General features: G+C 40.0%; 1 protein-coding gene across 1 annotated transcript in view; it reads left to right on the top strand.

Annotated features, from left to right (window-relative positions):
• The first annotated feature begins 1,092 nt into the window (after positions 1-1,092).
• Positions 1,093-27,601, top strand: part of nell2a (neural EGFL like 2a) — a 76,558-nt gene continuing 50,049 nt past the window's right edge. Inside the window, exons 1-12 of the mRNA XM_020585552.1 lie at positions 1,093-1,512; positions 1,772-1,900; positions 12,917-13,067; positions 14,424-14,597; positions 15,919-16,015; positions 19,138-19,210; positions 19,791-19,873; positions 20,217-20,345; positions 21,947-22,049; positions 24,238-24,329; positions 25,772-25,877; positions 26,871-26,999. Coding sequence (XP_020441208.1) covers positions 1,461-1,512; positions 1,772-1,900; positions 12,917-13,067; positions 14,424-14,597; positions 15,919-16,015; positions 19,138-19,210; positions 19,791-19,873; positions 20,217-20,345; positions 21,947-22,049; positions 24,238-24,329; positions 25,772-25,877; positions 26,871-26,999 — 1,318 coding nt within the window. The 5' untranslated portion in view covers positions 1,093-1,460. The remainder of the gene's footprint in view (positions 1,513-1,771; positions 1,901-12,916; positions 13,068-14,423; positions 14,598-15,918; positions 16,016-19,137; positions 19,211-19,790; positions 19,874-20,216; positions 20,346-21,946; positions 22,050-24,237; positions 24,330-25,771; positions 25,878-26,870; positions 27,000-27,601) is intronic.

Genomic DNA, 27,601 nt, shown 5'->3' with positions numbered 1-27,601 from the left:
AGGAAGGATCTGAGCACTACATAAGGTCTGGAATTGTCCCTAAAATCATATCTACTGACCTCCACTTGCCAGCCTACTTCAACAGATTAGTATAGCCAACAAAAGACTTCCCCTGTGATCCAGGGATTGGCTCGAGTTTGTTGTGGACTACCAGTGGATTGCCTCTGAACAAGCCCCTACAAAAAGGCTTCGATTCATGTCCATCTGGCAGAAACTTTATTAGGATTCAGGAAAAATATAACTATTTATCATCCATAAAAGGTCATGGCTGCTGATAAATCAGGTATATTTCAAAATGGTAATTGGTCACATGGGTAAGGAAGATGCAAGTGGAATAAACAAATATTCAAAGCACAAAGCATCTGTGCTCTATAACAAGGTGAAGTCACACAGACAACCAAGCACTTTGTTTTAATTCATTTTCATACCCTCTGCTAAAAAGCCAAACTTCAACTTTAGTGAATGACATGACTAATTGAAGGAATGAAAATGTATGCATATAGGATGTCATAACTGATCATAGAACAAGTTAAGCATTTATGATACTAAGGTAAACCTAATGCTTTGAGACAGTTTTTCTCTATTGTCCTCTGTTGTTCATAGGGAAATGAAACAGAGATTTTTTGAAAGGAAACATCTACATTAACATTTTTTAGTGGTGTCCAATCAACAACAATAACACACCACAGCATTCTAAGCTACAGCCTGTCCTCCAAATTTAAGATTTAGAAGGCAAAGTGATATATCAAACTTTTCTAAAAATGTCATATATTTATATGCAAAGTAAATGTGTTCAGAACTAATAATTTTCATGTAACCTTAAGCTGGTTCAAAATGAGAAGGAAATCCAGTCCAGTCCAATTATGCCAACCTATTGCTGATATTTAGTAATTTAGTTTAACTTTATTTGCAAAATATTTTTAGACATATTTAATTTTATTTCTACTACATTATCTTTTCTTAGCAGTAGGCGTGGTAGCCCTTTTTTTGATTCATCAAGAATCTTTTTCGTCTTAGGCCACAAGGGGGCTTCATTGTCCCACTTTTTCGTCTTCTCTCTCATTGCTGGACAGCTTTTTCTGCTTTCCCCCTTTCTACACTCCTTCAGCGGCCACCGCGCTCATTCACGCCGCCGTAAGAAGCGTCTGTTGAGCTGGCGAGGCAGCAGCAGCAGCTCGCTTTGTGCATCCTCTGTCACCCACCTGTGCCGCGGATGTTGCTGATGGAGCAAACGTTGCGTTACACGGAATAATTTCTATATTGTTGCATTTTTCTTACTGTCTGGATTTGCTTTTTTTGCATCATTGGGCATCTAAAGTTGTGATGATGCCTCCGCGCAGCATTTGGGAATGGTAATAGCCTTCTGTGCAGGGGTGATAACATCATTCGCATGTGATTGAACAATACCGTCTCTCGGAAGTGGACAAAGCATGGACTAATTATATTTTTTAACATTCACCATGGGATTATTACAGCTATTTCTGATTCTCGGCATATTTTGCGCCTCCTCAGGTAGGACACAGGGCTGTCACTGATTGTACTGCAACCATCTCGTGCAACATGTAACCTATACAATAAGATCTGTAATCATAGTATGTGTTGTTTTGGATAATTTGACAGCTAAGCTTTAAATTAGACCTACTTGATTAATCATGTTACACTACAGAAACATCCGGTTTCTTCCCCTGATACCAGGAGGATGTTTATAGCATCACAGGTGTCCCTGTCTGCTAATGATAATGACATTATTGTTTATATGTTTTCAAATTAGTTGTAGGTTTTGGGGTTGACCCTGCCCTGCGCATCAGCCTGTTTGATGAACTAACACTTGGGGAAGGCTTTGATGGAGTTACTCAGGTCCAGGGCTTCCACAGCGAGTCTAGAGCTTTCCACTTTCAAGGTATAGTAATACACACTATTTGTATTTTTGCCCATGATGACAAAATCTGTCTAGTTGGGGCGGTCAGCATGTGAAGCAATTTTGACCATTTTGGTTTTAATGAGAACTGTCACAAGTTGCCCTTGTAATGTTTATATTAATACCTTGAAGACAAACAGGATGCAGCCAGGTAATCTATGGATCAGGTCCTCTGTGCGATGCCTGATGCATAACTTTTTTTTGAAAATGTCAGATCACCTGACAATACTGTAGCCCATATGCCTGTATATGATTCTTAATGTAGCATAACTGCATGAAAGCTTGTCAGGGCAACATATGGTTGATTTTCAGTTTTCCTTTATGCCGGGACAGAGCTTGGGGCCCCCAAAACTCAAACTGCCACCTGAACAATAGGCCATGTTAGGTCCTGGTGAAGAGGTGGGGTGAGCAGGACAAGCACAGGGGGAGAGATGTGTGGATCACTGAAAGAGTCATAGAAAGACTGAGCATAATCAGATTAGATAGGGACAAAACCCTGTGTTCATGGAGATGAATTATGTGAGTCTGGAGGGGGTGTGGGCCCCCTGCTTGAATGTGCCATTGGTAATTTTCAGGACTGTGTAAACAGTTTGAACAGTTTCTATACCTGAAATGTAAAGGGATAGAAGAGTCAGTCATATGTCCATGTTGTGCGGCAGTGTGTACGCTAAATATGTTATTTATGGCATTTCGCACAGGGCACCATACTAAATGGAACTGTCAAAGCTGTGGTCATGATGAACTTTTATGTCCACTATTTTGCTAGGGTTACATCTTTGTCATTTAGTGCCAGGCACTCTTTACAATCCAAATGAGACTGTTAACAGCCCCAGCACAGAGATGGAGATGTCTATCATAATCCAGCCAAAAGTAGCAACAGAGGAAATTGCTTTTGGCTCCCAGATCATGGCAAAACCACAGATTCAAATCTTCACAAGGAGGATCTCTGCACAGATCCCATCATGTAGCAAAGTGACAGTGTTGTTTTGGGATAGAGAAACACCACAATCACTTGTCGACATTTCTATTCTTTGCTCTTCCGTGCTGATATCTTCTAATGTCCCTGCACAGCCGCAGAGACAGCAGCACTTCTGCATGGAGCAGCAACTCCAGCAAGTCTGTGAAGGCAGGCCATTTGATGTCCTCTGTGTAGACAACACTCAAAAGTGCTTTATCCAGGCAGGTAGTGAGAGGGAGGAAGACAGTCTATAGTGAGCAGAGAGAGAGAGAGAGAGAGAGAGAGAAAATGAGAGAAACAAAGACACTTAAAAAAAAAAGCTCCCATAGCTTATGTCACAAAATGAAAAACACAACTGTTCTGCGACTGACACCTCTTCGTCATTACTCTTTTATTTCTCTGCATTACCTTGTTAAGTACATTCAGTTACCCAGGCAGAGCAGGCAGCATGTTATTTATGGGAAAGCTTGGCTCCATCCTTCATTTGGGATGTCTACGTTAGGTCAGTGATGGGGGAGGTAGGGAGAGGAGAGGCATAGCAGCACAGCAGACCTGTGCCTCTGCTTGTTTGTGATCAGAAATAGACAGGCAGAGGTGCATACAGTACTGTAGAGATGCAGAGAGAGTAAAGGAGATAGAGAGCGAGAACTGAGATAGGAAGAGAATGAGAAAGAAGGGGAGAAAGAAATAGGGAGCAGAGCTGTCTGCCAGCTGTTTGATAGACTGCGCTGATTCCACATGTATGAATGCTTGGCTGCCTGGGACCAGCAGACAGGCCCACGGTGACATTCCAGCGCTCATTAGATAGCAGGCAGAACATATCCATGGCTGTGCCCTCCACTGCCTGCCTGCCTAAGGAAACGCTGTTATCTCTGGGTGCTGGAAGGAGGCAGGAGGAGGGGTAGCTGCTGAGAGCTGAAAGTGAAAGAGCAGCAGGAGAGCATAATCCACAGTATAGAAATGTGTATATGTGCATATTGTGGATAAGCAATTTTGATGTGCATGTTGCTGTTCACTGTATCTTTGTATCTCTGCCAGACTATGTTTTTGTGTCTGAGATAAAGAAAGGGGAGCGGTGAGCAATGGGGGGCATTGCTGTTTAGCGCACCGCTGCTGCTGCTTTTGAAGGTAGCTGTCAGCACTACATTGCATGGCATTAGGAGAGGTGGACCTCAGGGACGGGCATAATGGAGAGGGAGAAAAGCCTCCAGGCCAGGCTCCTCCCATGTCCTGATACTGGGTTATCCTCAGCCACACTGCAAAATAATCACATCATTTGCACTTCCCCCACACTTTTTAATAACTAGACATCTCGATATCTATTTGTCTCTGAATGTGCACAGGGGGCACACCCAAAAGCACTCCCTTTCCCCCCAACTCACATACACCTACACTCTCTCCCACTCTGCTTACAAGCGTATGGACCAAACTCATTCGAAGTGCAAACAATACAATTGCTAGAAGCATCTTTTCAACAACAGTGTAAGACACCCCTGTAATTGTCTTGGTGTGTGAGTGTATGTGATTCCTTTCTGCCTCAGAAGCATGTTCTTGCTCAGACTGTTTGAACACTGCCACTGAGGTGTTTTTGTACATTTTGGTGATTATATCCCAGTCTGCAAACTCAAGTGTGACAGTATAGAAGAGACTCATTTATAATGTAGCAACACTTTGTGTGTGTGATTTCTTGTGCATTTGTAGAGGAGGACAGAGGGACTCTGTGTGAATGTGACTTTTTCTGCATTAATATGTGTGCAGATACACTGTAAGTGTTTGAATAGGAGTGACAGTTTTGTGTTTCCTGTGTAGGGCTACACATGCAAGTTATTTGTAATTATGATACACTGAGGTACTCAATATTATCCAGTACAGTGAGAGGTGCAAGCATCATGCAAGCACATACACAAACACCATAGATAGAATTATGCCAGTAGGGTAAGATGGGCAAAAAATACTTGAGTACATTTGAAATGTAGCCTTAAACTTGGAGAGGCCTATGCATTTCAATTTCCAAGCTGCCAGACTGTAATAAGTTGTATTCTTCAAACCACAGCTCAGGCAACACCAGCGATGTCACTAAGGCTATTTTTTTCTTTGACGTCTCCCTCCAGAACACCAGGCTGCATCAATCTCAACTTGTAAAACTGGTATTCAGTTTGATATAAGCAGTCTAGAAATTCAAGTTAAAGGTGGTCAAAAGTACTTTTCTTTCAGTTCATCTTAGATTAGGATTTAATATCTTAAACCAGGACTCCAAAGAAAGTGTTAATTTTCATTCTGACGGTAAAGAGCTTAAAGGATAGGCTCATATTTTATAATCAGAAAACGACACTGTGGTGTATGTTAAAGGGTTAGTGGTTGCTGTAATTGTACTTCCTTTCTTTACTGGCTGTATAGAGATGCCTTCCTTAAGTTGTTTTCAGTTTAATAGACTTGGAACAGAATACACAGTCCTCAGTCTGTGTAAAAATGTGCTCCAAAATTTAGCTGATGTTAAAATGAGGCATCTGCAGTCTGAGTCAGTATCAGTCAGGTTTTCTTCCAAAGCTACAGACTATGAAATTCCCTCTCTTTACGTCTTTACTGAGCTTCAGCAAAGGGATCGAAAACTATAAAGTCTGTAAGTAAGTTTGAAAGATGCCCAACTGATTTGTCTAAGACTGCAGAAGTCTCACACTAGTTTCAACTGAGTAAAAAAAAATGCATGTAACAAGGACTGCGGATTGTGAACTGCTGAGGATTTCTTTTCGCGGTGTGTACTGGAGCAATGATTTCATTTTTTAAAATTTCTTTTTGCAGTTAAAAATAAATAAAATCAAAATGTCAAATCAAGACATGGCAGGAAACAGTTACCTGAATTAATTCAGATAATTTTGCTTAGTTGGCACTAGACAAAGCAGTCCACCCAGAGTTTATTATATCCACATATAAGATTAGTCTGCTTCCTTTGATACATATATTCTGTAGTTTTTGCTGTGTTTTTTTTTTGTGTCACCCAAAAAGTTACCCCAACCCTTCCAAACTGTTGACTGACATTATGCCCAGCTCCCTAGGCTCACAGTCTGTTTTGATTGCTGCCTTCTGAGGCAAGCCTGATCCCTTGTTCTATGCAGGAGCACCAGTGACCACGGAGAGAGAGGTATTTTTTCTCCACCTAGGGCAGTTATATTGTTTGGTGGCTTGAAGGCTGTCATTAGCTCCGTGTATGTGTGAATGTCAAACAGACAGTCACTGAATAGGCATCCTCAGAATTGGGCAGAAATTGCAGGTCAGAGCAGCCCTGGAGGTGCCCTTGGCTCAGTTTAGTATTTGTTCCAGGAGAGTGGAAGCACAGTAGGGGAAGATAGGATGCAGATTGACTGAGCATGGTAGAATATTCAGGAGCTGCAACAACCAGCTTTTGACATTTGGTTTGTGTATCACTGTGCGTGTGAAGTATTCATCTTTGTGGCAGCCAGTGTTTTGGTGGCGGTCTCTCTTTTTGTATTAACACAGGCATTTGTGTGGACCTGTACACTAGCCAAAATGCCTGTGTTGTAGTGTCTTTGTGTGTCTGTTGGTGTTGTTGTCTACACCTGTTTGCATATGTGCATGCGTTCATAAACTCATGTGCGTGTGCGCTGACAGTAATGAAGGGTTTGGAGTTTGCTTCCAGTGGAGAGTTTATCATTACTCTAATCCCTCCGGAGATATATTCTCTTGCCTAACCCTCCCACACATATCGCTTTCTGCTCAGACTGGCAGATAAAGTGTGCTGTTTGAAGTTTGCTCATTTTTATATAATAAGAAAATAGTACATTTTTACTTGGTTTGTCCTAGCATTGTGTTCCTTCCTCTGCTGATTGGATCACAGTGTTTTTCTGACCCCTCTTGGTTCTCTGTTTAGTGCATCTCATGGCTCACTCACTCTTAACTGGTGGAGAGGTGGTTTATTTGCAAGATGTTATTGCAACGATGTAGGAGGTGTTATTTTGTTCTAGCAATTCACTAGAGACCACAGAATCAAAGTCCTCATTATTCACGTACAAATGTGACTTCTTATCTAATATCAGTAATACTGTTTTAGTCACAATTTCCTCTGGGAATAGAGTAATTAGATTTGAAGCCAAACTTGTAATGAACATAAAAATATACTATACTGTTCATCAGACAGTTCTTTTTGCTGAAAAGAGTAGAAACTCTATGTCTTTCCAGTACAAAAACTCATATTCTGTAAATACAGGTATAGAGTGAAAGAAGTGTGTGAGCAAAGGATTGAGGCAAATCTGGGTGTATCTGGACTGTCAAGCTGTGCTGGGCGCCTGCTGTAAATGCTAAATGTGTGAGAAAGTGACCGGTGAAGCGCTGCCAGTATGCTTCAATCAGAATGCAGTGAGTGTGGGGGTATTACAGCTGTGTGTGTGCCAGGGGCCAGACAAAATAAGACCACATTAGACAGTTTAACATTAGAAGTGAAGCTGAAGGATGGAAATCATGGTCCGAGTGTAACCACTAAAGCACAATGTACCCAGGAGATAAGCTTACTCTGTAGCCCAAAGCTGTGTTTGCAAGGCATGCTTTTGAGCCTGAGGGTTTTGGGGATGTCTAGTCAGCTGATAAGAAACTGAATCTGTATTTTCTCTCAATCATTCATAGCCTGTTGATAATTAGGCTAGATGTCAAGAAAAGTGTTATTGCACTGAAGAATGTGGTGAGTGGAATTATATGCACTAGATCACCATTTTCAAGCTATTTTGTGTCAGTATTTCATATCAGAGTGGTCGTTAGGAGCAGGTGGCCACCCCGTCCAGGAGCCTGCCAACAGATAATCGACCAAAGGCCCCTCAGCAGGGCCACATTGATTTGGCAGAAGGGAAAGCTTCTCATCACTGTACAAACTCGTCTGCTTCTCTTTCATGTGTGTTTTTGGGAATCCAAAGATGTTACTGGTATAGTTATCTTAGTCTTTGAGTGCCTGCAAAGAATGTTGAGATCATTATGATTTTCATATAGGCAACTCTACAGACCAATTTCAGCATCCAAATGAGAGGACACCTCTGCCCTCTAGTCCCCCTTTGAAGCAGCCTAACCCCCTCAAACTATAAAGAGCACATTGCTGCCAAACTGTGGATCAGCCTAATGGTAGAGGTTCCTTGAACCTCACCATCCCCCCTATCTCAACTACCTTCTCTCAGCATGGGCCCCATCCCAACACCTACCCCCACTGAATTCATTCTACCCATGATTGAAATGTCATTGTGCTCTCAGTTCAACACATGGTAAGAGATTGACCAGCACATATTGTCATAGACACTGTAAATCCTGTTTGGCTTGGACTCAGTTTTACTAGAAAAGTAGAAAATGAGTAAGTGCACAGAGCAGTTTTCTCCAAAAAAAAAATAAAATAAAAAAAATTTTAATAGTAGCTTTAATTACAATAATCTGGATCAAAACATGCCTCAGAACAGACAGGTTTGCAATCATTTTTGAGATTACTGTCAATACTGGTACATTTGGATTTAGTTATTTAGTGGGATCTGCTGATGGCAGCAGACTGCAGCTAGGCAGAACTGCAGCAGTCATTAGACCATCTGTCGCACCTTAGCCAATGACACTGGAATGATACTCCAGTGCAATGCAAAATTCATGAAACCGCATCCTGTGCATCTTTCTTTCTGAGTGACGAATCCAGTGTGCATTTTTGTTTAGACAGAAAGGACTAAAAATATGTCCCTGATTTGCTTAAAAGCCAACATCAGGAAAAGGCTAATGGTAGCACAGTGGGTGAACACTAAGTATTGGGAGTGAAGTATGAAAAAAGGCTCTTCTTCTCAAAATGCTGCCATCGTACCCTTTATAAGTGACAAGTACACTGGTCTTCATCATGGTGTTGCTTGTGGTTTGACGTAGCATTGTTTTCATTGGCTAATCCCAGCAACTGGAAATAATACCAATACCCTGCCAGCTTCCTGGAGTGCCTAAGTGTGCCAGGTCATCTTGCATGCATCCCATAGTGGAAGTGAACTTTTTGATGTGATTGCTTCTGAGAAACATCATCATTTATTGATGCTTCCATTAAAGTAGCATAGATGTCTTTGTAAAGTTGGAGAGGAGGAAGGGGGCACAACACACTCCTCCCATCCACACCTGCACCACCAACCTTTCACTTGTCCCTAAATCCTCAGATTCATATCTGTAGTCCTAAACTAAGCCTAGGAGAATGTGCTGATCTCTTGGTCTGATCTGTGGGGCAGCTGATACAAGTTAACATATACAGTGCCTTGTGAAAGTATTCGGCCCCCTTGAACTTTGCGACCTTTTGCCACATTTCAGGCTTCAAACATAAAGATATAAAACTGTAATTTTTTGTGAAGAATCAACAACAAGTGGGACACAATCATGAAGTGGAACGAAATTTATTGGATATTTCAAACGTTTTTAACAAATAAAAAACTGAAAAATTGGGCGTGCAAAATTATTCAACCCCCTTAAGTTAATACGTTGTAGCGCCACCTTTTGCTGCGATTACAGCTGTAAATCGCTTGGGGTATGTCTCTATCAGTTTTGCACATCGAGAGACTGAAATTTTTGCCCATGCCTCCTTGCAAAACAGCTCGAGCTCAGTGAGGTTGGATGGAGAGCATTTGTGAACAGCAGTTTTCAGTTCTTTCCACAGATTCTCGATTGGATTCAGGTCTGGACTTTGACTTGACCATTCTAACACCTGGATATGTTTATTTGTGAACCATTCCATTGTAGATTTTGCTTTATGTTTTGGATCATTGTCTTGTTGGAAGACAAATCTCCGTCCCAGTCTCAGGTCTTTTGCAGACTCCATCAGGTTTCCTTCCAGAATGGTCCTGTATTTGGCTCCATCCATCTTCCCATCAATTTGAACCATCTTCCCTGTCCCTGCTGAAGAAAAGCAGGCCCAAACCACGATGCTGCCACCACCATGTTTGACAGTGGGGATGGTGTGTTCAGGGTGATGAGCTGTGTTGCTTTTACGCCAAACATAACGTTTTGCATTGTTGCCAAAAAGTTCGATTTTGGTTTCATCTGACCAGAGCACCTTCTTCCACATGTTTGGTGTGTCTCCCAGGTGGCTTGTGGCAAACTTTAAACAACACTTTTTATGGATATCTTTAAGAAATGGCTTTCTTCTTGCCACTCTTCCATAAAGGCCAGATTTGTGCAGTATACGACTGATTGTTGTCCTATGGACAGAGTCTCCCACCTCAGCTGTAGATCTCTGCAGTTCATCCAGAGTGATCATGGGCCTCTTGGCTGCATCTCTGATCAGTCTTCTCCTTGTATGAGCTGAAAGTTTAGAGGGACGGCCAGGTCTTGGTAGATTTGCAGTGGTCTGATACTCCTTCCATTTCAATATTATCACTTGCACAGTGCTCCTTGGGATGTTTAAAGCTTGGGAAATCTTTTTGTATCCAAATCCGGCTTTAAACTTCTCCACAACAGTATCTCGGACCTGCCTGGTGTGTTCCTTGTTCTTCATGATGCTCTCTGCACTTTAAACGGACCTCTGAGACTATCACAGTGCAGGTGCATTTATACGGAGACTTGATTACACACAGGTGGATTCTATTTATCATCATTAGTCATTTAGGTCAACATTGGATCATTCAGAGATCCTCACTGAACTTCTGGAGAGAGTTTGCTGCACTGAAAGTAAAGGGGCTGAATAATTTTGCACGCCCAATTATTCAGTTTTTTATTTGTTAAAAAAGTTTGAAATATCCAATAAATTTCGTTCCACTTCATGATTGTGTCCCACTTGTTGTTGATTCTTCACAAAAAATTACAGTTTTATATCTTTATGTTTGAAGCCTGAAATGTGGCAAAAGGTCGCAAAGTTCAAGGGGGCCGAATACTTTCGCAAGGCACTGTATCTGGTACAATATTTGGTAACGTGGGGCAGCTGATACAAGTTAACATATGTCTGGTACAATATTTGGTAATAGTAAGTTGTTATCTAATGATATTAGCAAGTGGATGATATCAAGTTTTGTTATATGGGGAAAGGCCTGATGTTTATCTTGAAAGCACTCAAGCTTCGAAATGGCTACTGGCTAGTTTCCTAACACCTTAATCTGACAAACATCAAACACAAACCTTTTTTGATTGTTAGATAAGGCTGACCTCAAGACATCTTGAGACATCAGCAACTTCTAAAACCAAATAAAATAAATTTAACAGTTTTACTGAACAAAGTGTTTTACTTGCAGCTTTCTAAAGTGTGTGTGACATGACATGTGGAACACCGATTCAAGCCCTGTAAAATATGTCACTGTACTGAATATTCACTATGAATTATGAGGAAATATGAGCCATTAAATATTTAGTTCATGTGCCCTGTGAAATCCCAGTCGTATGTTCTGTAGTTTTGTATAACAAGTTTTTCTGTTTGATAACTTAACTCCCTAAAGTGTCAGTGCTGCATTTCATTTCAGCTACAGCATATTTTAACATCACTCACTTAAAGTCTAATATATCATTAAGAGCAGTGTAGTCACCTTGACTGTGTTTTCTTTCCAAGCATCTTTTGGTTAAATAAAGAAAGACAAGTGGGATGCAAGGAAATAATTGTGTTAAGAAAATGTCTAGATTTTGATAGAAATTCTTTGCCACAGCATCTTTATATTTTGGTTTGGAGCACTTTACTGTGCATACTCCACTCCACTGTAACGTGTGCAGTGACGTGCGGTGAGGTTGACAGCTGGTGAGGCACTGACTCTTTTACAGTCAGATTTACAAATACAAATGAACTGTTAACAAATTGTCTGTTAACAGACAATGTGTTATGTTTATCTCATATCAGCCTTCTTCACACAAACGTGACCCATATTTAATTTGAGGTTAAAATTTATTCCAGTTGAGCTTATTTCTAACTAGAAATAATAAAAGTTTATGGTCTTACCTTTACTTGTACAGGAAATCCATTTGTCAGCTGGTATGTATTACAAACCCTTTTACCGTTCGAATCCAATATTAAAACAAATGTTTTCAATAAAGAAGATCCTTCTGGACAAAAATGTCCAGACTGTCAAAAATGTTTTGATTGAAAGTCCAGATTTGCGAATTTTCTCAGTACTGTTTGCCTCACCGAGTAACTTTTTTACTGGGTTTTATGGTTAATCTGCGAGCCTAAACACCTTACAGAACTACATTTTATACATTATCCAGATTATGGCAAGGCAGAGCATATAATCAGAGTGTTTGAAAGCATTTTATTTGCGATATATAGAGGGACAGCGACACACTATTTGCATCGCATACAGTTTGTGAGGATTACACGATCCACCGAGAGGCACAGCACAGTGCTGCCTCATCGCGCATCTCCTCCATGTATTTGAACGGGACATACGCAAATTCTGCTATTGCCTTCAACATCGGATTCGAACGGCAAAAGGGCCTACAACACACACCAGCCGACAAATATTAACATTTATTATATTTTATGGTTAACTTTTTTTTCTTTTCAAGATTGACAGGGGAGGCTCTGCCTCACCTGCCTCCCCTGACCGCACGTCACTGAACATGTGTAATGTGTTTATAGAGTATTGCTTTCTTATGTAATACCCTGACAACAATTACAACAGTGGTGTCATCATGATGACATCAAAAACATAAAGCAGAAGTCTTAGGGTTAATATTGTTAATGTTTTAACTGATAACAGTCTTCATGAGCTTTTAGGGGCCAGCCCCAAGCTGCACAGTTCCAGTCCTAACAATAAAAGATGATAAACAATAAAACCAAGGAAAGCTTTAACTTGGCCGTAGCATTGGGATGCTGCTGTCCTGGTTGACCTCACTCTGCTGAGCCGCTCTGGAGTTCTCCAGTAGTGGCCTCGTCTTGTTCTGGTGCTGGTGGTTCAGGGCATGAACATTACCTTTGCCATTCGGTAATACTTGCTGGTCCTTGTGACTCTGTGACTCTCTGTGGCTCTGTATACTGTCCTGTTAATGTTATTTTGTTTCAAATAAAATAAAGGATGCAGCTTTTAATGGTGTAAACAATATTTTATTTTTCTGTTTTCATTCAGGGTCCTCCAGAGAGGTGAAGGCTCCTGTCGAGGTGTCTGAGCAAATGGTGCAGAAGCTGAGAGGCAAGAATGAGTTTACTCTGCTGGTGACACTCAAACAGGATCACCTCAACTCTGGGGTCATCCTCTCCATCCACCATTCTGAGCATAGGTATGATCAGTTCTTTTGTCATGCCATTATACGATTTACCATTATATGTTTTATAATACACAGAAAGGTCAGGCAATATTAGTTCATGCCAATCATTTAAAATGTAACAAATTTTTATTTGGACATATCTGCAGATATGTAACAGGTTTCAATATGTGAAAATACCTATGAAGACAAACATATACAGCATATTGTGAAGTTAATTTGAGATGCATTTTAGTCATAATGTCACATTGTTTATAAAGCCCCACTAATAAAACATAATTAGTTTCCTAATTGGAGTATCACGCTGTTTTCTTATAGCAGTCTGTGATGCATTGATTGAAACCTGAATATTTGTATTTGATGAGCATTTAGATGTTTTACACGCCAGTCAAGTAAACAAAGCAAATCACCCTGTATGCCATCGTATTATTCACAGTCCATCAGCGATCCAAACATTGACTCTGTAATCGTGGATCGAAAACTGATGAGACACAATCTGCAGTTAGCATGCTAATGTTTGCCATTAGTTTGTGGTAGCTGAGCTATTGAATGATCAGAACAGCAATCAGAATTTTACTTAATGTGTTGATTGAACAGTTTGTACATGAAAGTCAGTCCTGAAATGAGAGCTCACAGGGATGTTAATGACTTTCCCTGCTGCTGATTAGCTTTCCCAGACATTGAAATGCAACAAAGCAGCACTGCATGATTTCATTTGGAGACATAGCAAGGACTAATTCAGCACCAGAAGTGTTTAGCTAGTGTTTTTATGGGGCCAGGATGAATGCCCATATAGGACAGGGGGAGAGTAAATTTATTAGATGTGGTTGTAGTTTAAATCAATTCCATTGCTACACATGCAGGGGTGTCTGTTTTTCTTTTGAATAATACTTCCAGTAAATAACTCTAGTTTAATAAGCCTGTCTTTGAAGGTGTGTATCGGCAGCTCTTTCCATTAGTGTCACTATGCTGGCTGAATATCAGTGGTCTGGAGAAAAGGGTTCTGCTAGAATACTAGTAGTCCAATGTAAAGAGTTGAACCCCTACATGTAGGACATTGTTGTGTATTGCTGATCTTGCACTTAACAGCCATATAGAACCATTATGCATGACTACTGATGTGATTATGTTCTAAATGGTGTTGTAAATCTGAGAAGATGCGAGTGCATTGCTTGGAAATGAGTGATGTATGGATCACTCATCACGGCGCTAAGAGGAGTCCTGAATTTGGGCACTTTGCTGATGCATGCAGGTTTTTGTGCCAATAGAAAATAAGGATTCACTTCCAGTATTGCAACAAGACCTACAGTGCAATGCAAATTCTCAGATAAGCTGTCACTGAAGCAGTTTGCTGGTGCCTTTATTCTCCAGGTTCCTGGAGCTGGAGAGCAGCGGTCAGCGTAGTGAGGTGCGTCTTCACTATCGAACGAAAGGCCAACAGGCCCACACTGAGGTGTTCCCATACAGCCTGGCTGATGACCAGTGGCACAAGGTCTCTGTGGCCATCAGTGCCTCTCATGTCATACTTCACGTTGACTGCAACAGGTAAGATGCTGAGAATAAATGTATGGTAGCTTTGATGATGAGATTAAAAGGGAACTCCACCAATTTTACACACTGAAGTCAGTTTACAGGTCTTGGGGACTACTAATGAAAAAAGTTGTATAAAGCCTTTTTGTGGCACCAGAGGGACCTGCGTGAAAGTAAAGGGAATTTACCAGACCTCTCTGTAGCTATACTGTGCTGTACTATGCTTGAGGCTAACAGCTTGACATAATTCATCTAAACCTCTGTCAGCGGTTCAAGTTGCATTGTGGGTAATGTAGGTGTCAGGTTTTGCCTTGGAAGAAAAATGTGTCCAAAAAACAAAAGTTTAAAAAACCAAAAAGAAGATATCTCTGTTTCTGCTACTTCAGCTGTGGTTGTTCTTGTATTAAACTGTCTGTCATGAGTCCAGCATTGTGGAGACCAATGCTTAATTGGTGGAGTACTCATTTAACCTTTCAGAAATTGTTCTTGGTCAACAAGTTGTAGATGGAAAAGTTTCAACAAGAAGCACTTTACAGTTGTACAGCAGATGGGCTGTAAACAAATTGGGTTCTATCAGTGAACAAAACAGCCCTTCAACTCAGATTGATACAAATCTCAAAAATATTTTAGACTCAGTCTGTACACTCACACACACACAAAAAATTTAAAAATGAAACTATTTTGTCGATGTTTACTAGCGGGACCACATCATACTCTCTTAAATTGGCAGACTATCAAAATGGGTCAACATGCGTCAGCCAAACCTCCTCCTCCATTCTCCTCTGTCAGGGGCTGCCCGGCTTTGGTGAACTGGCCTTTCTATCAGGGATGGAAAAAACATTTTTTATGACATCAGAGTTTAAATATCATCTAACCAACTCCCTGAAAGGAGAGAGAGGGAGAAAAGAAAGGTGAAAGTGAAACCTAGCATTTATTTTGTAATGATTCAGTGGAATTTAGTGCATTGCTACTGATGGTGACATCTAAAGATTAACCTCTGCCAGCTGCCTCATATGAAAGGGTGCAATTAATGCACTTTGAGTAGACTTGCATTATACATGCATTTTCTGTATGAAAGGGGTGTTAAAATTTATGTATTAGAATCCTCCTTGGCACAAGAGAAGATGCAGACGGTGACACCATGTGTGTCGCAGAAACCATGTGGCTATCTATACCCACTTTAGGAAAAAAGTTAACAGAAGGATTTAACAGGGCAAGGGCTGCAGTGGGAGAGAGAAGGGGATAGTTATTCTACATTTGTCATGTCTTAAAGTTGGAAAAAACAGGACTAATAAATTGGGAAGCCATCATGTACTGTACTGTATGTGTTTTACAGGATCTATGAGCGTGTGGTGGAGCCCCCCTACATGGACATACCTGAGGATGCTTCCTTCTGGCTGGGACAGAGAAATGCTGCTCATGGGTTCTTCAAGGTTAGCATTGCTGTACAAACCTTCCTCTCCAAATATGAATATTTTGACCTGTCCTGATCTATGACATTAGTAAGCAATAAATAATTCAGAATGGCAAAAAGAAGTAAGTCTCAGCTGTTGCACCAGCCTTTCACCCCATACTTTCTTGGTTTATACTGAATCTTCTCCCTCTTTGTTTGGCTTGTTTGGTTTTATTTATTATAACAGCTGAATTTAATTGCATGCATTTCTCAAGGCTTACCATTTTAATTTGAGGGTTGCTCTTCCCACCCTATAAACTGACTTTTTTTTGTCATTGTTTGTTCCCTTTCCCTTAGTCTGCAACTAAACCCAGTGCAATTATCTCTGTAATCCCCACAACGCCGATTTGGGAGAAGTCATTAAATAGACTCTGGACTATGCTCATTAAGCTCAGTGTATAGTATTGTTTATCAGACAGGTAGATATACATCTCCTCTTGTAGACTGGACTGTACTCCAAAATTTCCCACCTGGGGAGACATGCTGGAGAAAAATGTCAACTTACCAGCAACTCTAACTATTTTAATCAGTGTGCCAGAGACTGGCTTAGTGATGGTGTTGCACTTTTTGTGTGTACCTCTGTGTCTGTGAATGCTTTAGACATTGTGTCCTGGCTGCTGAATTTCATCTGTGTTAATTGGTAGATGAAAGAAGCCTTAGGGGTCAACCGCTAATCTTGTTGAGCATCTCTTCTTGCCATGTGCTGAAGCCTTGATTAATTGCTAAGGAAAGATGTCTCCTTTTAAAATGCACTGCTTCATTAGTACACACACAGGAACAGTCAATGTCTGTACATGGGTGTCAGCTGTAGATGAGAAAATTATAGCCCAAGCAGTAATAGTAAAGACTCTGCAAAATTTGGATTTGCTTTACAACACAATAAATATCTTTTTTTAACCTACACATGGTAAAATAGCAAAATCTATTGTTTTTCACTTATCTAGTGGCCCAATGTATGAATTCCATCAGTGATATGTCATTTGTAATGGATTTTTATGCTAATGTGGCAAATTGTTGTATATCCTAATTTAAAAGGCTGGAAAATTTTGCTTTTAATTCAGACAATCCCATGTTCAGCAACAGCAGCTATTGACTCATGCTAATCTGGTTTTTGTTTCACTCAAGTTACTTCTTAGCCTACAATTACAATTGTATCAGAAATGATTCAACCCCAACTCTGCCACTTGCTGTTTTTCACAAATTCACATTTCCGGTACAGATGGGGCAACCATCTACGTCCCACGCGCTACTGCATGCAGGCTGCAGTAAACAAGGTGCTGCTGACACAGAGGACTCACTTTGGAAAACTCAAATTGACACTTTTTTCACTAGCCAGAACCGGTTCAACAAAGACTGGCAACTGTTTGTTTTTTTTTGTTGTTGTTTTTTTTTTTAAAGATAGTGCTGCATTATAACACAAGCTCTGCTCAAAGACACAGTGAAATAGAAAACATATTTTTCAATTTCTTGTCCTGTATCTCTGGGTCAATTGTTCAGTTCAAAATCTGCTTTATTGGCCAGGTGTGTTAGACACACGAGGAATTTGACTGTGGTACAGCGGCTCTCAAAGTGTATGTACATATCCCCATGCAAGGGGCAAGTAAACAGTAAACCAGCATAAGGCTGTGTAGTATAACAGAATAAACAGTATTAACAAGCAACAAACAGTGCAAACAATGCAAAATAAGCAGTATACACAGGCAGTAAACAATGCAGACAGACAAAGGAATGCTCATTGAAATAAAATAATAGGAATAAAAATAGAGTACTTAAAAATAGATACCTATGTATATTTACAGGTATTGCACCGAGGGTTATTGTCCAGTCACACTGTCATGGGTCAAGTGTTCATCAGAGTGATGGCCCGGTTCAGTTTTCTGTTACTATATGCCAGAATATCTCGGTTTGCATTTCTGTAAAACATTAGAATGGGTTTGCTTACATTTGTCCAATCAAATGTAATTTGGGTCAGCCAGCACCGGCCATGGTAATGTGGGATATCATAGAATGTGGCTTTTTAGATGTCAGAAAACAGTTTGTTTACATTTCTAAAAGTACAAAACTAATGGTGTTTAATTTAATAACTAGATAACTGATTAATTGGTAATGTCACTTTAGATCTGTGCCTTGCTGTATTCACTTGGCCACGACTGCTTTTAAGTCATTGAATCATATCTGAAGGATTTGATTCAAATCCTGTTTGCAGCTAAACCTCATCAACATATGAAATACTGAAGATAAAGACACTGCCATTTTACTGTGACTTTATATACACTTAGGTAGTAATTGCAGTACAGATTCATGTTACTGTAAGTGTACAGTTCTATGGTTTGATTACAGTTTTGATGCACACAACCCCTGTCTGCTTCCATTCCAGCATATTTGCCATTAAAAAAATCAACACATCATTTTTGCAGTATTTTAAAATTATGGCCAGTAAATTGAAGCAGGAAGACAATTTCAAAAAAACAATTTCTCCTAAGTTGCACCACTTCACTTCCATAAGAAATATAAAATACACCGAAGGAATGAAATGGGCCAGGTTACCATGACAACTCGGTGTCCGTGTGTGTATGTGTACACATGAGTGTATGTATGTGTTTGGGGTTTGGACACAGGAACTGGGACTTATGAATCAAATTGAATGTACATCTCCTATTATTATCACATATTTATCTTTATCAGTGGAGACTGGAGGAGGAAAATAAAAAATTCCGTCTACCTACTAAAACTCCCACATCACTGGCTCACTTAACTTCCTGTTGGTGTCCGGGTATGAGATGATTCATCTGAGCGACAACCTAGGAGACATATTACCTATCAGCTAACTTCTCTGTTTCTCACTCTCCAGATTGGAAAATAAATTTGCTCCCTTCTCAGATTTACTGCTGTTTTATGATTGCAGCAGTTACCAAGGCTATCATAAACATGGCTGTTTGTCTTGGGTTTTCATGTCCTGCATATAGACCCCACTGGGCTTCTGATTCCTTAAACACTTACTAGCTACATATTAACATGCTTCATCACATATTTATTGTGTTTCTGCTTTCTGTGAGGGGTTATTCTCCTTAATCCAAAGGTTTGGTGTCTGTGTGTGTGCAGGGAGTGATGCAGGATGTGGAGATTCTGGTGATGCCACAGGGTTACATCTCACAGTGTCCAGACTTGAACAGAAGTAAGTGCAGCAACACATTAATGAACTGTTTTACATTGTTGAGTGTTTCATTGAATTACCTGTGGCACTTGATTGCACTGATTTTTTTTTTTTTATTGTCTATACTCACTAGATTAAAACATCTTTTAACACAGCTTAGCAAGTGAGAAACATTTTTCCCTCAGTCAAACTTTTGGTAATGAAATGTTTTGCATATAATCAAGCAGTAAAAGGGGGATTTCTGTGGTCTTTCCTCTAAATGGAATGTTTTTGTGCTGTATCAGACTTCAACAAAATGTGTTTTAGTGGAAATATTTTTATATTCAAATGTCAACTGTGAAGGGGTATGATTTTGTCTATGATTTTATCTGTGTAGATTTAAAAATGGTGCTGTAGGAGGTAATTTTATAGTTTTGCCAGGATTTTAAATCCTTTTTTCTAAGTTAATATACACTATATATTTTTTAGATATTGCTTGAAATAATTATATGTGCAATTTCTGTCTACCTATAACAATAATTGTAATAATTTGCAATTATCATAGATTAGTGTAGTGGTAGGAAACTGTTTCATGTACTAATTAAACTTTCTTTCATCTCAGCATGCCCAACCTGCAATGATTTCCATGGACTAGTGCAGAAAATCATGGAACTGCAGGACATCCTTGCTAAAACATCCAGCAAGGTAATGTAATGTGTCTTTTAATTTGAAATTTAGTCCACAATTGTAATATTTTCTTAAGAAATAGTAATTACAGTTTAAATTACAATGATAAAATGTACTACAACACAAAATGTCCATGTGTTGATTCCTTGCAAGAAGTGGTCAGGGGCATAATAACATTGTTCACATCTTTTTTTTTTTTTTTTTGTTCTGATGCAGACATTTTCTGTCTAAATGTTAATGTGGCCTAATGACTTACTTTTGTGATGCCACTGGTTGAAACTCTGCCTTATAGACACACACTGAAGCTGACTCTCATCTTCTTTCCTTCTTGCCTTTTGTCCTTTTTGGGTGGCGTGAGCAGCTGTCCAGGGCAGAGGAGAAGATGAATGGGCTGGATAGCTGCTATTGTGAGAGAACCTGCAGCGTCAAGGGGGTCGTCTACAGGGAGGACGAGGGCTGGACAGATGGCTGTAGGAACTGCACATGCACGGTGGGGCTTCATACGTATGCGGATGCTCGACTGTGTGTGTTTGAGCGTACTCAGTCTGGAATTTTGTGCTTATATGTTTGTATGTTTACAGGTGTGTGTGTCATACAGTAAAATAAGTAGATATGTGTGGGTAAATATGAGTATATATGTGTGTGTGTGTGTGTTAGAGTTATTAGGACAACATGCCTTTTTCTTCATGTCTGTATTGCTGTTTATTGTTCATGTGTGCATGTATCAGGTTGTGTGTGTATGTGAGTGTCTACATGTACACACATTCAGGTGTGTGTTTGGGTCGGGTTTTGGTGCAGAGTGTGGGACCCCCCTTTTCTGCAGCTTGTGTTCTCATTATTTTCTTGCATTAGAGGAGTGTTGCCCCAGTTACCCGAGACAAGAAACTATTGAAAACCTCCATAAAACTCTGGATTAGACACATCAACAGCAGCGCTTAGTGATGCTCGATTTTCTCAGGGGTCTTTTTTGTGTTGCATAAAGTGTGAATAATTTCCAAAAAGGGAATTAGAAGCGATTGAAGGTCTGGGGCTTGTACCACATCAGCAAACAGATTTCACCCCCTGTCAGTCTACTCAACTTTGGAACAACCAGCCAGTGAGATGACTTCACGCACCAATAACAACATGCAAAAAAAAGAAATTGCATATGTCTCAGTGCACCACACCTAATTGCTCTTGACAGATGATAATTATCATCAGGGATTTGTTCTGCCCACTCATTCAATTAAATCACTTCATTTGCCAGGAATGGTGTGTTGCCTTTCCTCAGATGCAATTAAGGAATTAGGTAGGATATGTTCCTTACCTTATGTGTGGCAATTAGCTGTGACCTTTAAAATTCAAAGGTCATGCATTAAGATGTTATCAATTATGTGGATCCGGTTCATAGATGTTGTTGTCACAGAGCTTTCATCCGTGGAAGCAATGTTAATTACAGGCACAGGAGAAGAGAAGGAGATAACATTTAAATATTTTACATAGAGTGTGTAGGTAATTGTGGAAATCTGCTGTAAGTTATACAGTAACTAGATTTACCACACGGCTCTTTTGTATTTTAAAGAGTAAGCATATGCTTGATTCCCTCCCATTCCGAATATTTAAAAAGGCAATGGAGTGGTGGTGGATGAAGGGGGGCAAATGCATGTATAGAGGCTGATCAGTACCTTCTGCTCATTTTAGTTGGGGGAGGGGAGCATTGAGCCATATTGTTTTCATATATATACATACGTGTGTGTGTGTGTGTGTGTGTGCGTGTGTGCGTGCAAAACAGACAGTTGTTTGCCAATAAATAAATGAATGAATGGTGGATGGAGTTTTGAATGTTGGCTATAAAAAATAAATCTGTAACCCATTTTTTATGTGGGTGGAGCTACTAGACTGACCAGTTGACTAATATCAGATATACTATTGATGTATATGTTGGCCTATAAGTAAGATTAAATTATAGTGTCTTCATTTCAGTTTGTTCATCAATTTATTTCAGTTCTTATAAAATGGTAAAATAGTTATCATGATCCTGTAATTACTAAATTCAGGAGATCATTATCAAAACTTAGTTTTACAGAGTGTGTTGCATTTCTTTTTCTTCAGAATGGCACAGTCCAGTGTGAGGCCATCTCTTGCCCTCCCCCTCAGTGCCCAGCGGGCACAGCGCCTGCCTATGTAAAGGATGCCTGCTGCAAGGAGTGCCAGCGTGAGTGGAGTACACTTAACCTCATCACCCTCCCACACTCATGCAATCATGGACACAACTGCGCACAAACACACACAACAGAAAAACAACCACAAACCACCACCAGGTTTAGAGTACACAAAACGCCTTCACAAGGGCTGCCTGACAGTTGACCAGGGCTCTGCATTGTTGCTAAGCTACGTCCTAACATGCCTCTTGAGTTGGGTCCATCTTTTTGCATATACATGGACCGATCAGTTATTCATTTGCTGGCTTGAAAACACAGATGGCCAACAGTCACACAGACGTGAGCCAGAAAATCTGGGATGCCTGCATGTGATGTAAAGTAGTTCCTATTTATGGTAGAAATGTTGAGACTGTGAGAAAAGTGAGGAAGAAAGAAATTTTAAATGCCTGAATGCACAACTCTCACTGGCAATAGTGTCTTCCTAAATGTACGTTTTATAACTTTTGAGCACTGATATGTTCTTGATACATAAATAATTCTGTTTCATCACATATCTACATAGCGTCTGTTTTTTTTTTCCCCGACATGACTCTGACTCTTATTAGCCTCCTCACCGCAGCACTCTGCATCTCATATTCTCTCAATACCCCTTCAATAAAAATGGATTTCACAGGATATTAGCTCCCCCCCAGCATTTGTGTTATTGTGACCCAAATGAAACCCAAACACATGTGAGATTGTTGCATATAAAAAGCACCACGAGTTGTCTGGCAATGTATAGAGTAAACCTAACAGGTGAATTAAGTTAGCTTAGTTGGTATTAATAGTGTGTCATGGTGTTTCTAATAACGGAGGTTGCCACTTACAGAGGGTTACTCAGTAACAATGTAGCACACTTTGTGTATCTATAATATTTTTTTTGCAATCTCACTCTACATCTTGTGCTTGCTGACTTCACTTGAGAACTTTTTCACCACATACTCCCACACACTGCTGTCAATGCGCCTGCTTCCCTTGCAAAGCAAATAATAGACAACAATTAACTCTTTATCAGCGAGAAACCATTAGTCTTGGATTCTCATCAGCTTGCGTCTGTACCGTTTCCACTGACCCAAGGGTTAAGGGCTGCAGCACTTGGGTTTAAAAGTATGATTCAGAATTTGCTGCTGTGTTACACAAATATAAACACATAGCAGGTAATCCCCTTAAACTTAACACCCCTGTGCTCACTTATCTCGACATGGTAGACAAACACACAGCTAATTACGCATGCTCTGGCTTTGGAGAGATGAACGCGGCAAGTTTCCCCACTACAAAGACATGATTCACTTTCCAAATTAAAGCCTTATCTCACAGAGCAGGGACTTGCAGGGAGGAATTCTGAGTCTGTCTTTTTATTTTTTTTGATGGTCTGTCAAGTAGAACGTCAAACAGCCATTTGAGAAGTCCTTTGCTTTCATGATATACTATTTTGTGATGGGGCCTGACCTGCGGTGTCAGTCATTTCTCTTCTTCCTATCAGTCTGAATCAGTTTGACCCCAACTGCTCATCAGACACACTCTGCACATGTGATTATTTTTGTACCCCCTCTACAGTTGTACTGTATGAAATGGGTTCTCCTTAGTGGTGTTGTGAGAAACACTTGTTCTCTTTGCATGTTAATTACTTTCTCAGTAGCATCTCCTAATTGGGTTTGATATGCTTGATTTGGTTTGACTCGATTTACCTGAGGACTTAAAAAAAAAGCTTTAATAAAAGCTGAAAATAATAAGCACAGATTGTATCAAGTAACAGTAAAACACCACTGTTATATGAGACACCCGGGGTTCTGTCAGTATTCATGTACACTGGGGAGTGGGATTAAAATGTATGTAATGATTTGTATAATGTGAAATTACTTTGCAAATAGTTACATGGTCAATGAAAATCAATTATATATTGATTATTAGTTCACAAATGAAACCATACAATGGTTCCCTAATTTCAGGAAGTGAAAGATATTCTCTCAGTGGTATTCTAAGATGGGAATTTGCTCAACAATAGATCATACTTAAACATCTTTTTACTGAACAAACATGTATTTAAGGATTACTGCATTAAAGATTCATACTTAAAGCAAAGATTATTATCTTGGATACGATACTAAAGACATGGTTTTCAGGAGAGCACTGTGCTTTTATATGTGTCTAATTCCTTAGTGTTTGTGCGTATGCTGATAATGTTTCTGTGTCTTTTACCAGCTGTCTGCCTGTTTGGTGGAAGAGAGCTGGTGGAAGGGGATCAGAAGGCAGTGCGTGACTCCTCTGGCAGATGCATGCTATTTGAATGTAGAGTAAGTTATGTCAACACACACACACACACACACACACACACACACACACACACATTAGAATGGAAGCCACACTTAAGCATACAGTATTTATTGAGACGTTTTATCAAACTTCTCTGCACAAGGAGACACCACAATAACTCATGTAACTGAGCACTTTAGTTCTATTAATTTTCATGTTGCAGTGCATGACAGCTCACTAAATACTTGCTCCACAGCTACCTTGGCCCACTCAGCAAGGATAAATCAAGCCTGAATGAGCCAGCAATACAAGATTACCTATTCCGAACCCAACTAATTGAGTTTACATTTGGAGGCCAAAGCAATGCACCTGTCAATCAGAGAATGCCACAGTTACTGTTCAGTACCAGTCATCAGGTACCACAGTGGTCCCAAATCACATTCATTTCCCAATTATTCAGTGTTGGCTTTTGTGTGCCTGGTGCACCAGATGGGTGGGTTGCTCTTTTTGGGAGCAATTCACTTGATGACATTATGCCAGGCAGGCCCAATCAATCACCGAAAAGTGATTTGAAGTTTTAATCACCCAACTTTATCATATCAACTGGCTCCTTTGTGAATTCTGCAAAGCTCCATTAGAATCTGTGGTTTCCGACAGCTGTCTGGCTTGCTTGCCCACACCTGGCCCATCTGTAGTTTCAGTTAAATGACTGGCAGTCCTAGGCAGATCAAAGAAATGGGGATGGGGAGTGCTGTCAGTCACCCCACTGCTGCAGACTCCTGCAGGCTTCCCCTGACAGCTGCTTGTCACACCTCTGATCTTCTGGCTGCAGGGAGGTGCAGCTTTTGGGTAGTGGGTGGCAAGGCGCAGAGTATGAGGCTTGTTTAGAAAGTTGTTAGAGGACTTTTAGGAGGAACTTTGTTCCAGGATTTCAGTCAAGCACACTCAACGTATGTATGGGTACAGGGAGATGTCCTATAGACGGACCGACCTTCAGTAAAATATTTGTGCACTCAATTAGAGAGAGAAAGTTTATTGTTTTTGTTCAACTGTGTCTGGTGTTAATGACTCTAAATTAGTATCAGTCATGGATGAGATCATTAGAGAGACCTGCCAAAGGCATGCTGGGAAAGGAACCCCCCCAATCAGGTTTTACACTATGACTAAACACTCATGCAGAGATAATCCAGAAGATAGATTCATTGTTTGTGCAATAAAGATGCATCATGAATCATAATGTAACTCATTGAGGATGATAGGAGGACACAGGAAAGCTTTTTCTCTCTTCCAAAAGTAGTTTGGAAAAACAGCTGCTATTGACCAATTGGCTTGTAATGAACACAGAGAGAGGAGGGGAGAATGAGAGAGGAAACACAATAGATGAGTAATTACTTTGATAATTGCATCCAAGCCCTTAGCCAATGAAGGGGACAAAGCGGATGTAGAAAGTAGCCCATGAGGATTTTGTTTCTACCCATCACAGGACAGGACCATGCATCGAGTGGCCCCCAGTGAGCCTTGTCCCGAACTCAAATGTCCACAGTCGGAGCAGGTCACCTTGAGTGACAGATGCTGTAAAGTCTGCAGAGGTATGGAGGAAATGTCATCTATACTACATTAATACTACCTCATATGACATTCATTTTTATGGTGGAACATAATTATTGTAAGTCATTATTTTTCCAGATTTGTATATAGATAGACAGATTGGCTGGAGTAATATTTGCAAATAAAAATAAATATGTATATACATTAAATAACAGATACTGGTGACAGTAGTCAGAGGTCATTATTAATAACCATTTTTCAAAACCGCATGGTCTTAGATTGACTTCTGACCCTCCAGCCAGTCATTATGAAAATCAACTTGTGGTTGATTTAGCATTTGTTTTGTGCGCTTTTCTTTTATTACAATGTACAACAGAAAACACATACATGATTTCAGAATTGGTGCACAAACAGCAACCAAATTCACATAATTTACAAACTACCACATTCACATGATTCCTTTCATAGTGCCTTTGTGCTCATTTTTTGCCCTTTATGCTTGATTTCTGGCAGACATACATGTTTGCACCACAAAAGGAAATCACTGAATGTATCGGTTTGACTTTTCCATCAGTTTCTGCTCAAAGTAGCATTCACTTCAATGGATTACCTTTCACAAACAAATTTTACTGTAAGGCATGAATTGAAATCAATGGCTGCCTGTACAGCAGGAAGTCGATTTAAAAACAGCAATAATATTAAGTATGAGTGATTTGTAAGAAATGGGCTAAAATTATTAGTATGGCTCTAAATTGCACTTACTCGGTTATAATTATTTATACTTTTTGCTCAAAAATATCTGTAGTACAATGTCAGCATACTTTTGGTGTTTTGATGATTATGAAGTCAGATGTAATGTGAGAAATCATAGCACATAAATGTTAGTTATCCTAATGTGCTTGGGAAAGAAGCCACAGGGAGTACACTGTGAAGAAAGGTTGTGTTACTATGACATAACCTTTCCATTGGCCCTATATGCCTCCGTCACTCCTCTCCTATGGGTCTCAACCTTTTCCTCACCGTGTTTCCTGCAGGTCATGACTTCTGCTCAGAGGGCCACGGATGCATGGAGCACTCTGACTGTGTAAACCTGGAGGCTGGAGACTGCTGTGTTTGTAAGGATGGCTTCCGCTCACTGCGAGATGATAATGCCTACTGTGAAGGTAAGGCATGGCTATTAATAACAAACCCTGACTTTTAGATTAAGTATATTTGGCCTTCCAAGATATGTGATTGATTTTGCGAATTCACTTATGTTACTTCAGAGGGTTCCTGAGAGGAACCTGCTTTCTGCTTCTGGGAGGACATGGTAGTTTCAATTAAGTGTTGTGTTTTCTGGATGAATTGACAGTGTCAGGGTGCTCTGACTGGTCTCAGCCTCATCAGATTTAATTCTGTGAAATAAGCACAAAGATATATTTTCTGCATGACAGTTGGCTGACATACGTCTCCACCACAGAAGTGTTAGAGACAACTATAAAATGGGTATGACATCCAAATAACATGGTGAGAAGTGAGAATGTGGAGGACAGGGAATTGAATGAGTCTATTCGCTGATCTTGAACTTGATCTTGAACCGCATTTGGAGTATTGTGAGTTTATGTTTTTCAGTGATTTTTTTTTTTTATTAGATTTGCCCATAAAACCATGAGCAACACCTTGCACGAACCTTTTATTTATGCCATTTGTTTCAGCTATTTTTTGCCAGGGTCACAATTTCATAGTTGGAGATGTCATGGCTTATTTTCCACCTTTCAAAGGAGAA

This window comes from Monopterus albus, unplaced genomic scaffold, assembly GCF_001952655.1.
Source record: "Monopterus albus unplaced genomic scaffold, M_albus_1.0 scaffold7.1, whole genome shotgun sequence".
In the NCBI taxonomy this organism is placed as follows: Eukaryota; Metazoa; Chordata; class Actinopteri; order Synbranchiformes; family Synbranchidae; genus Monopterus; species Monopterus albus.
The sequence above is the reverse complement of the archived record's forward strand: the minus strand, read 5'-3'. Positions and strand labels throughout refer to the sequence as shown.